At 34.7% G+C, this 12,044-nt stretch overlaps 1 protein-coding gene across 3 annotated transcripts in view; it reads right to left on the reverse strand.

Moving 5' to 3' along the window:
• Nucleotides 1-290: 290 nt before the first annotated feature.
• NEDD4 (NEDD4 E3 ubiquitin protein ligase) overlaps nt 291-12,044 on the reverse strand; it is a 112,910-nt gene continuing 101,156 nt past the window's right edge. For all 3 annotated transcript variants that reach the window (XM_019665343.1, XM_019665348.1, XM_019665358.1), the window contains 11 exons: nt 11,451-11,680; nt 10,574-10,695; nt 10,345-10,415; nt 8,559-8,654; nt 8,157-8,230; nt 7,813-7,873; nt 7,169-7,228; nt 6,979-7,086; nt 6,228-6,324; nt 3,754-3,826; nt 291-3,259 (listed from right to left, as the gene is read on the reverse strand). In XM_019665343.1, the coding sequence (XP_019520888.1) occupies nt 3,157-3,259; nt 3,754-3,826; nt 6,228-6,324; nt 6,979-7,086; nt 7,169-7,228; nt 7,813-7,873; nt 8,157-8,230; nt 8,559-8,654; nt 10,345-10,415; nt 10,574-10,695; nt 11,451-11,680 (1,095 nt within the window). In that variant the 3' untranslated portion in view covers nt 291-3,156. The remainder of the gene's footprint in view (nt 3,260-3,753; nt 3,827-6,227; nt 6,325-6,978; nt 7,087-7,168; nt 7,229-7,812; nt 7,874-8,156; nt 8,231-8,558; nt 8,655-10,344; nt 10,416-10,573; nt 10,696-11,450; nt 11,681-12,044) is intronic.

Genomic DNA, 12,044 nt, shown 5'->3' on the forward strand with positions numbered 1-12,044 from the left:
CCAGTGCCTGAAATCCAGTCCATTGGTAAGTTCATTATCTTCTGGGTATTTCACGAACAAGTAGACTTCTGGAACAGAACACGACCTGTGTGTAAAGTGGCGATTGCCTGTGGTTAAGAGTCTATAATGATGTTAGTTCATCAGATATAAATTAAAGATCGTCTTGAGAATTCCATATGTTGCTATAAAGGACTAGGGTAGAAGATATCATCCATGATACTGGCTTGCAGATATTTCTATTTAAAAATAAATTACAGTTTTTTTTTCTTTAAAATTAGAACTTTATTTGTGGCATCAAGATTTTTAAAAATTTTATACTTTAAAGTATTTAACAAACTTTGATACATTAATCTTGATATATATTTACCATATCAGAAGATTTTTTTAAAAACAAGGTCAAATGTCTTATCATCAAAACGAATTGTTTAACTTGATAATTATATGAAATAATTTTAGCATTATAAATAAAAACTGAAAATACCATTTAAATTTGAGTTAGGCTGAAATGCATTTGTAATAGAGTTTTCTGCCTATGTTTGATTACAGAGAAAATATAGGCTAAAATTATGTGCTTATAATTTCTAGAAAAATATGATGTCCTTTAAGAAAACAACCCTACTTACTTTCCAGCCACAGAATGCATTTGGGATACTTTTCTATCTGGGATGAGGGGCTGTGTTGCTTGATACAGGTTTCTTTCAGACTGTCAGCCCACATCTGGGAGACTAAGGGGTAGATGGTCCGTGGCTGGGGGCTGGTGGGAGGGAGTCTGGTCTCATTAACACCCTGTTTTATCCGAGTCACCGAATGAGGATCATCCAAATGAGTATCAGTCAGATGACAAGCAAGCTTCCTATTTTCTCAAGCTCTGATATCTGCTATGGTATTTCACAGAAGCGATAGTTAAATAATCATGTGATAAAATCCCGTTTTAACAAAATCGTTTTCACATTCGGTTCTACATAATGAGGACAATTCAAAATGCACTGGCCCGTGTTCATTCCTTTGCTGATGTGGAGAAAATGAATTTTGATAGTAAGCTCCATGTACAGATGAACATATGTATACATATATGTTTGAGTGTATTCAGTATCAGAGATGTTCCTGCTTCCTTATCTATTAGCAGTCATTTTACTTTTAAATGACGAGATTCTTTAAGTGTGTAGCTACTGTCCACATCTGATTTGACAAAGTCTGATGGTGAGCATGAAGAATCTTCTGATTGTATGATACTTTACAAAACACTTCTGTGGAACAGCAATCTTACACAATGGGGGCGTGATAATTCTTATTTGGTAAAGAAACAGGAGCCCAGAGAGGTTAAGTAAGTTGCTTCAGTTTAAACAGTAAGTGATAAAATTAGGACTACACCTGGTGGTCTTGCCTGAATACAGGTGGAGATAAAACACAGGTGTATTGATCTGAATTACTTTCCCTAAGCTGAGCTGTTGATGTGGTGTTTGCAAAGTGGTTTTGCTACTGTCACATTTGAGATCTCTACCACGTGCTGGCAGGTACCCATCATATTATATCCCAACCAACTTAAACCAAGAGCCAGAGCACTTTTTACAACTCTCAGAGTGTATATACATATATGTAATTAAGAAGATTCATAACATATAATTATTTATAATTATTCCTAAATCACCAAGATACCGTACTGAGAAACAGGTTTAACTGTTTGCAAGAACATTTTCTATACAATCATTCCAATACAGGCATGAAACATATAATTACAGTCTTGGCACACTTTATCTTGGCAGGTACACTGGAACACTTTCCCTTTTGCCTTATTCTGCTCACCCCTACTTTGATTGTTTACAAATTCATTTACACACCTGTAAGTTCCTTGAGGATGAGGACTGAGCTAGATTGCTTGGAAGCTGACAGCTCTCACTCCAGGGCCTAGCACAGTGCTATGTGTATAGCAAGCATTCCATAAACCTTTGTTGAATCCACATACATAGTTTTTATGTACTTCAATTTGATTAAAGTAGGATTCTATCTGTAGCATTTTGCTAAAGAGTCTTGGATTCATAGTAAAACATCATTTTCATAGTAAACAGTATTTTTAAAAGCATAAGAAATATGGTAATACATTTAATACAAATTATGCATTATAACTAGTCTTTGGTTATTTTTTAGCTAATTATTTGGTTTTCTTGACTAACGTAAAATACTAAAAATATAAAAAGGCCACTACAGAAATAAGCTTAAGGTGTAAACATAATAAACCCTGTAAACATATAGTTACTACGTAATTGTCCAAGTGTGAAGAATGACTAGTAAAGGCAAGTACTATACATTTAACTTAGTTCTTCAAGGCATATTTAGAAATACTGCTTAGTGGAGCTTTAGTTTAATGTTGAAAGAAGGAATTCTTGAAACTAAAACATGAGAGAGTGATGAGTATACCAATGAACCAACCATAAGACTACACAGGCAAGAGGATGGCGTTAATACTTTTCACCCTTTGCAAATCTGAATTTGCTTCACATGTCTTATACACCACTTTGTGTAGTAAAACCACATATTAACAAAAACCAAATATTTTTAAAATGAAGAAGTAAACAATTTTTTTTTGTTTTTTGCCAGTGAGTCTGTTGACTAAAAATATAGCTAACACACTTTCCAAAGTGTATCCCAAAATCTGGCCAGTAAGGTGCATTAGGCAGGTCTACAAAATAATAAGAGCTGCAGGCAGCACTAAATGTAGCGTAGTTTACTCAGTATTAAAGTATTCTTTTCCAAATTTCAGTTTTCCTTCTCAAAAAGCATCAAAATTTTCACACATGACACTCATCACAAATATTTCACAGTTATAATTTCAGTAGTTTAAGAAAGGACTGCCTGGCAAATACTGCGAAAGAGGTAACTGTTAAGGACACAACTCACTATTTCAGGCACAAAGGACTAAGGTCCTGGAGTGTGAACCCTAAAGAGAGAATGAAACAACTGTGTAAATGCAACCCATTATTTTAAGTGGATGAAATAATGGTAAAGTTGCATTACTATTTCTTCTAATGCTTTTATATGGTTTTCTTCAGTATCTGGGAAGAATCAATGGTTAAGCTTTAGTAGTTCCCTGGAAAACTTTAAGTCAAGATTTTGCTATGAAAAAGTGGCAGTAAAACACCGTAAATTGTTATCTGTAGTCTAATCAACTCCATCAAAACCCTGAGTGTTCTCAATTGCCATCTGAAGTTTATCCCATAATTCTTCAAATGATTCATAGGGTGGCAAGTCCAGGCGATTAAAGCTGAAAAACAGAGAGGAACAGGTGATGACAAAGCAAGGACCACCATGACGAACAGTTTCATGCAGCTATTTGTGATGATATGTTCTAACAGGACGAAAAGACGTTTTATCACTGGGGGAGAAGATATAGGCCTGGGCTTTAGGTATGGACCGTCCCCATGGCTTCTTGGTAGAGTCCTCTCATCTCCACTTTGACCTCCAAATGTCTGGGTTCCATTTTAACCTCCAAAAGGGAAAGTTCTAGGCCCTCTTGGGATGGCCCATCATTCATGGGATGGAGGCAACATATGGTCAACCATTTAGATGGACCTCTCCAACATGCAACTACCTAAACATCAAGCCCAGGTCTATCTGGTAAAGACACACCTGTTCTTAGATTGTGTCACAGCTGCCACTGACACAGCACAGAGGACTAGGCCCTCTATACCTAGACGAACCATTAGAGGAACTTTGCCTCTGAAAGCTTGTTCTCCCAGGGTCTAAGAAACTGCTTACCATGTATGGGCTCTTGGCAGCTTTTCAGGGGTACCCCATTGTTCAACTGTAAATGACTGTGGTCCATTTGAGCCTGTAAGGAAGAAGAGTTGCTTTAGTTTCATTTACTCTTTACTAGAAACTCTAGGCATTTCACAACTCATTTTTTCTAATGTAGAACTTATACAGAGAACCAATCTAGTTTCTTTAAACTCAAAAGAAATAAAGGTTGTCCTGTATTTGATGGCTTTATCATCCAGTCATGAAAGGAGGGTTCCTCTTTTATCAGTTCCTTTGTGGCCACTGTGTCACTTTGCCCCTGAGGTGGCATGTCCCAAGGTGTTTTTGCTGTTTCCCAGCCCTGCATTTCCTTATACCACCTCCTTCATACGTACACAGAGAAAATGATTTTCTTTCCTTTTTGAGTCCCACTGAAAATAGCTTCCCTTTTTTGGATCATATCTCACTGCAAAAATTAAAGCAATGAATATACAATAAAGGATGTAAAATTACTTCAAATTCCACTATTAAATCTGAGTTAACCTCCTATCATGAATCTTTTTGTGCCTATGTGTATAAAGAGAATTTTATGTTCATGTGATCCTGTTGTACACGCAATGTTCTTTAATTATGGACATTTTTTATGAACTCTTTTTTTTCCATTGGTGTTTTTCACTTAGCTCTTTCTTTTCTAATTCTCCATGTCCTCCAATTACCCAGGTAATCAATGCTGACAACCCAATGAGTAACCTCCCATACTTTTCTCCATGTCTTATCACCATATACAAATATACACATTACTTATCACACATCACCCAGCACAATTATGTTCACAGTTATAACTTCAGTACTTTTGTTATTGTTTTCCATAACATGGAATCATACCTATTTCCTTGCCTTTTGATTTTCTCACCTAAACTAATCATCGGGTAATCTCCCTCTAAGTCAATCGATAAAAACTTAACATTTTATTGGCTAGATAATAGTGCATTGTAATATTAACATTTTGATGCAGCTTTTACTTCTTTTTGTAAATACATAAGAATTTGAATATTCTAACATAAACAACTCTGGCTTCATGTGTGGGATATATCCGCCAAATTCCAAACAGTTTGTGACCTCAGAGGATCGCTGCAGGCCTGAATCCATAAAAGAGGCAAGTGGGGCCAGAGCTGGAAAAGGGTATTTGTTGTGCCATGATTTTCTCTATGAACTGGCTAAAGCATAGGAGAAGAGACAGGAAAGGGAGTCAGGTGAAACCACTAGAAAGATAAATGGTAAGAAATATAATTAGGCAAGGAAAGAGCACATTGGTTAGTGGCAAGCTCCTGTGCTATTCTTCTCACTGTGAGTGGTTATTCTAGGTGGAGAAGTGGCAGCTGCTTGACGAGTTCTGCAAACAAATATAAATAAAAGCTCAACAAGACGAGGTTTGCTGAGGAGGTACAGGGAGTTCGCAGTCCTATCAGACAGCAACAGCTTTCTACTTGCCTGAAAAATTGAGCGTAGCAGCTACCCAGGCAGCAGTCCCTGACTTCTAGTTCCCAGAACAATTCTAACCTTTCTTGCTCTGAGTAGGACTCCAATCTTAGCTATACCTTCTCTGAAAGATTTGTTCTTCTTTGTATCTTTAAAAGTAAGTAAATGTCATTCCAATAAACAATATGTTAACAGATATGACACGTTGCTATGATCTATATCAGAAATAGTATTTTTTTTTTTTACAAAACACACCTGTTTTTACAAAACATAGTATACTAATGAGATTCTCCACCCTCCACACACAAGGATTCCACACACACAATCAAATAAGTTTTTAAAACTCTGCTTTTTTTTTCCATAGTAAAGGTTCTGAACAAGTCCCAAAGAAATCTATTTAACTTTGTTTAGTCAAGTATTTCCCCATATGTATTCTACTACGATACTCTTTGTTTTTTTCTCGTATACTTATTAACATTATGTGGAACTTTACATGCTACCCGAAACTCTCACACTACAGGCAATGCTTTTTCTGTAATGGAATGCAGAATTTAAAATTCAAGAATGGCCTCAAATAAGTCATGGGGATGTAATGTACAGCATGGGGAATATAGTCAGTAACATTGTAAGGGTGTGGTGTGGTGTCAGATGGTTGCTGGGGTTATCATGGTGATCACTTCTTTAGGTATATAAATGTTGAATAACTATGGTATACATCTGAAACATAATATTGTATGTTATATTTTTAATAAACATCTTAAAAAATAAAATATAATTTAAGAGTTGAAAGTAATCCAAGTGATTTCATGTTTCCAGTTTTCTCTTTTGCTATCAGATTATTTGGTGTACATATATTTTGGCCCACTGTAGTGTATCTAATTATATCACTTAAAAATATTACTTCTTTTTTATTAAGCTAAATGTCTGTATAAATGATACAGGCTTGAAAACTCATCAGCCATTAAAAAGACAACTGGTATCACTCCATTTTTTAATGATGTATAGAAAATCCTTACCATATAGTTCAGCAAATCCATTCATAGGCACACGAGATGTGCCTGTGACAAACTGAAGTAATCTTATTCTTTTTTCTGAATCCATCATCAAAACAGCCTGAGTAAGATGAAAACATAATGTGGGAATATCATTGGGAAAAAAGGTAATAAATCTATGCTGATAAAAATGCTATCAGGATGTGGTTAGAGCATTAATGATCACTTTTTAAATCTGCATGTTTCTTTCAGTTAAATTTGTGTTTATGAGTGATTTACAAAGTTCCTGAAAACTTCATTTCCAAGGCTACATGGTAACTCTTTAGAATGGGATTATAGCCTAATAATGTGACAAAAAATATCTTCTTAGATGTGACTCATGGCTTTTAAAGAAATTGTATTTATTGATATTATTGGGAGGCATGTATGTTTCTCTATAAGATTGAAAATCACATTTAAAGGAGCCACACAGGACACCTAGAGAATACACAGCAGGTTATTAAAAGTTCTCTTGAAGAGTCCATACTTTTGTAAGGAACTAAGTGCCTATCTCAGCTATCACTGCCATTTACTACATTCTGAACACTTTACTTACTTATCTATAAATATGTGTGGGGTTGGGACCATACCCAGAAGGTATATGTATACAGTACAGAATCAAAGATAATTTTTACTGGGCTATATTTTGTCTCATCTATAAGAGAAGTTAATGAGTATAGTCAAATATGATTGAAACTATCAAAAGTAATTCATGAAAATAGTAGCTTTCAGTTACCTTCCAAAACCACTGGATAACTTGATGATTGACATTATAGCCATTTTTATACTTGGTGTGTTCTCGCCAGTCGTTCACATCGACATCTCCCAATCCACACATGAGAAGCTACATAATAAGAAATGTCAAACTGTAGACAACAAAAACAAGTTCAAAAGTCCTGTTTTAACATAAAAATAATGTTTCTTACCTCTAGTTCATTTTCATCGAAAATTTTGATGAGATCCTGTGGTATTAGTTCAAAAAATCCCTACAAGAAAGAATGTATTTAAAAACCTAGTTAGCAGGGTCAGTGGATAATCTTTTCCTTCAGCTCCTGGGTGCTACTAGCCTAAATGTTCATCAGTTGGGAAAGTTTAAATAACTTATGAATTTATAGTATGAATAAAATACAGCCACAAAGAAAGGTAGCTATACATATCTTGACATGCAAGGATCTCTAATAAATATTTGACAAGAGAAAAAGCAAGTCCAACATGTATAGTGTGATCCCATTTAGGAAAAGAAACAAATGGTATATTCCACTATCCCTATTGCACTTTTGTTCCTTTGTTCACCTAAGTTACTTAAAGTGAGGGGTGTGAGACTGGGAAAAGGTGAGGGGCAGTGATAGGTGTGAAGGGGGACCATCAAGATTTATTGCATGGACTTCTTAAACGACTGTTTTAACAGTGAACATGTATGCATTTAATATTTTCTTAATATAAAAATATACTTAAAATGGTTTTGAAAAGCATGTCACACACTAATTTTTCAGTGATGTGATGAGGCCTAATATTGAAAACTTATGTATTGTACTTTGAAATTACGGAAGAGCAAATGAGAAATGAATACCTCTTTAAAAGCAGCCATTTGCTTCTGGATTCGGTTCACAAATCGCCACTGGATTACAAGACTAAAAGAAACAAAACATTTCATCTTTTTCACATGAACCAAGAAAAAATTTTAAGCCATATTTATTCTGGTTAGAAACGAAACAATAAAGACTAGCTGAACCCAAGGCAAAAATTAAATATGAGCGGGTAATAGGGCATTGTTTTAGGAAGAGAAAAAGAACATTGAGACTCTGGCTACAGGGAAAGAGAAAGAAGGTACAGTCTTCCCGGAAAGAAGTACAAAATTGTTTCCAGGAAAGTATTTACTAAATATGGTAAAATACTTACTAACAAAATACTTACTAAATATATTCCTTTTTGTTCTTATTGGTGACAACAATTTCTGATCCACCAATTTTCAACTCATGTTGATGTGTCTAAAATTAAGCATGATACCTTGATATGTTATTTTAGTGAAAAAAAAATAAAGGATACATATTATAGTTATACCAGAAACCTGGTGTTTTAAATTAAATCCATTCAAAAGCTAAGAAAACTTAAAATATTAGTTTTACTAAAATAAATATGGACAGAGTCAAATGTCAAAGAAAGCAGAAATTCTTGCTGCGAGACAGCTTTTGTTAGCAAAAAATAAATTTTAAAATAGAGCACATTTCTGTATATGCATTATTTAACATCTAAATTTAAGTTTTAACATTTGTTTCAAAATTTATGTACCATTTTAATTAATCAAAATTTACAAACCTGTCCAAAGAGTTCTTCATCTATGACAAACCTAAGGTCCAACTCTGTTGGATCATTTTCAAGAATCCATCTCAATGAATTGTAATATTCACTATCCTAGATGGGAAAAAAATTTCATATTTAAAATTTGTATATAAAAAGAAGATACGTGAACCTGCAAAGAAAGTATGCCGAGGGCCGGCTGAGTGGCTCAGTTAGTTAAGAGCTCGCTCAAGAGTTTGAGCCCTGAGCAACAGCGGTTTGAGTCCAGCCCGAGCTGAGCAGCCGCTGAGCTGCCAACAGGTAGCAGGATGGCTCAGCTAAAAAAAAAAAAAAAAGAAAAGAAAGTATGCCGAGGGTCTGAATAATTGGACAAGATGAAAAGGTCACAGGGCATTTTTTTCATACACACAAAAGTATAGAAAGAGATAGGTGACTAATAAGTGTGAGAGTTAAAATGCATATATCAATTGAGTGGTATCTGCTTAAAAGTTTAGAAATCTATTTCTGTGTGGAAGCAGTAGAGGTACAGATTTTATTATCTAGTTAAAGGTCAATAAAGCAATTTTCAGATGAATCCTAACTTCCACAGATACCCAGGAGCACCTAGCACCTTTCTCATATGGCCTATGAGACTGTGGGTGAAATGTTTAGTTATGAGTAAGCTGTGATTTACACCTGGCCCAAGTTAAAGAAAAATCTCAAATACAGAATCTCAATTAATCAACTCAAATAACTGTGCAGTCTTATGATTTATAAAGAATTACTGTATTTCCCCATGTATAAGACACACCTTAATTTTGGGGCCTGAAATTTGAAAAAAAATGTATTACATAAAGTTATTGAACTCAAGTTTTATTCATCATAAAATTCATACAACTCCTCATCACTGTCAAAACTCCCAACCATTAGCTTGTCCTCCTCTGTGTCTGATGACGAATCACTGTCTTCATATATTGCCTCATCCTCAGTTCCATCTATGGCATTTGAAATGCTACACTTCTTAAATGACTTGACAACGATCTACAACCACTGTCTAAGACGCACCCAGTTTTTAGACCCCAAATTTTTCGGTAAAGGGTGGGTCTTATACATGGGGAAATATGGTATACTATTCACACTGATTGCATGTCTCAAGGAAGGGGATAAAAAATGAACTTGGAACCAAGGAAGAGGTCTGGGAATCCAAGTGTATACACAGTGTTTGAGGCTATTCATATTCAGCACAGGTTATAGTCACGGATTTAATCCTTGCATTTCTGTTTCTTTGCAGTGGCCTAATCTCAAGGCCTTGTCTTATTTTATTTTTTTTATTAGTTTCAGGGGTACGAAACAATGTAATAGTTAGACATTTACATCAAGGGCTTGTCTTTGAACTGATATTTTGAAAATATACTGTATATATCATTTAAGATCACAATTCAAATATTGATGCAAGAAATACGTAAAAATGTATAGTATGTTGAAATATTTAGGGAGAAGTTTACTGATACCTGCAACTTTCTTTGAAATGCATTAAAAAATAAAATGGATTGATGGACAGAGGGGTGGACAGGTGAATAGGTATGTAATAAAGTAAGTACAGATTAAAAAGCCATTGTGGAATCTGGGTGGTAGATATACACATGTCCACTGTAACAATTTTTAAATTTTATTATATGTTAGAAATGTTTCATTATAAAATGTTGGAGAAAATGTTCATTTGTATTTTAGAATTAATTTCTTCATCCTTAAAAGCTAACTCTTTAAAATGTTCAGTTGCCTGTTAAATAATACTCTCTATATATTATAAGTGAAAAAGACATACCACTGATTCCATATCATGAAGAGTTATTGGTTTGTGTAGCATCATCTTGTAAAATGGGCGGATGAAAAAACCTTGCAAAAAATCAAATGTATTTAAAATGATTACCAACTGAAAGAAATCAGATAATTACATTATAATTATATTATATAACTCTAGAATTATACATATAATTACATTATAATATAATAATTATAATTACATATAAAAAAGTTTTAAGCTTAATACTAACCATCCAATAGTTTGCCATGATAAACTGCCATTCCAGCTACCCGGCCAATGAATTTGAAGTAAGAGAGGTGATCTTCATTACACAACCCAGAGTTTGGATTTATCTGTAGGGTATAATTATCCCTGTAAAGACAACCACATTTAAATCTCCTCTTTAAATTTCATACAAAAATTTTAATATGACAAAAAATTATAAATTATCTCCCTCTTTTTGAGTCCTTTAGCTCTATTAGAACCATATAAAGCCACTGGATTTAGGATTTAATGGTTTTAAAAACAGTGATTTCTGTACAAAGGTAGAAATAAACCAAATGTTCATCAAAAAATGAATGGATAAACAAAATGTGGTATACACACATAATGTGATATTACTCAGCCTTCAAAAAGAAGGAAATTCTGACGCATGCTATGACATGGATGAACCTTGGGGACATTATGCTAATGAAATAAGTCAGTCACAAAAGGACAATAATGTATGATTCCACATATGTGAGGTACCTAGGATTGTTAAATTCATAGAGACAGAAAGTAGAATGGTGGTTGCCAGGGACTGAGAGAGTTAGTGTTTAATGGCTACAGGGTTTCAATTTGGGATGATGGGAGATTTCTGAAGATGGATGGTGGTGATGGTTGCACGAAGTGAAAGTACTTAATTCCACTGAACTGTATACACTCACTTTAAAATGGTTAAAATGATAAATTTTGTTAGGTATACTTTACCACAATTTAAAAAAAAGTTATTTTGAAACAACTATAGTTATACTCTTCCTTTTCTGGTACATTGTGCGAGTAACATACATTTTTCTTGCATCACACAACTCTGTTACTTTTAAAACAGTGATTTTTTTTTTCTTCATAGTCATTGTAAAGGTACTTACGTAGCAGAATATTCAAACAACCCATAATAAGGGTTAAACATTTCCTTTGAGATCAGGAAGAACCATTCTCTGGCGACTCCTCCATAATCTAATCCCTTTTCACCATCAAACTCAATCCACAGTCGGGCCTTGAGGAAGTCTGCCCTCTTGACACCCATGATTCTCCTGTAAGAGTCCTCAAGCACAGTTGCACGGCGAAGTTTCATTTCTAACTTGTTTGGAATGTCATTCTGAAAACCCAGAGAAGAAAGACTTATGCTGTAAATCAATTCAACATGACAGTAAATTTACCCCTCATGAAAGTTATAAAATTCATTGTATTCTACCCTGTGCCTAAGACCCATTTTCAGGAAAAACATGACTAGGAATATTGCCTATATTTCCTCTGTCGTATGAAAGAATTTACTAATACAGCCTTCTCATTTTTGTATCTGAAGATGCAGCTACTGATGGCGGCAATCATGCTTGTGTGAAGGTGTTTCGTGAACAGTCCTTTCCATATCGTGTCCCAGTGAAGACCACTGTTACCTGTAGTCTACTCATAGCTGGCTGCTTGCTCCTTGGTGCTTGCCTATCAGTTCAGGTGTTTCCCTA

The sequence above is a fragment of the Hipposideros armiger genome, unplaced genomic scaffold (genome assembly GCF_001890085.2).
Source record: "Hipposideros armiger isolate ML-2016 unplaced genomic scaffold, ASM189008v1 scaffold_12, whole genome shotgun sequence".
NCBI classification, from domain to species: Eukaryota; Metazoa; Chordata; class Mammalia; order Chiroptera; family Hipposideridae; genus Hipposideros; species Hipposideros armiger.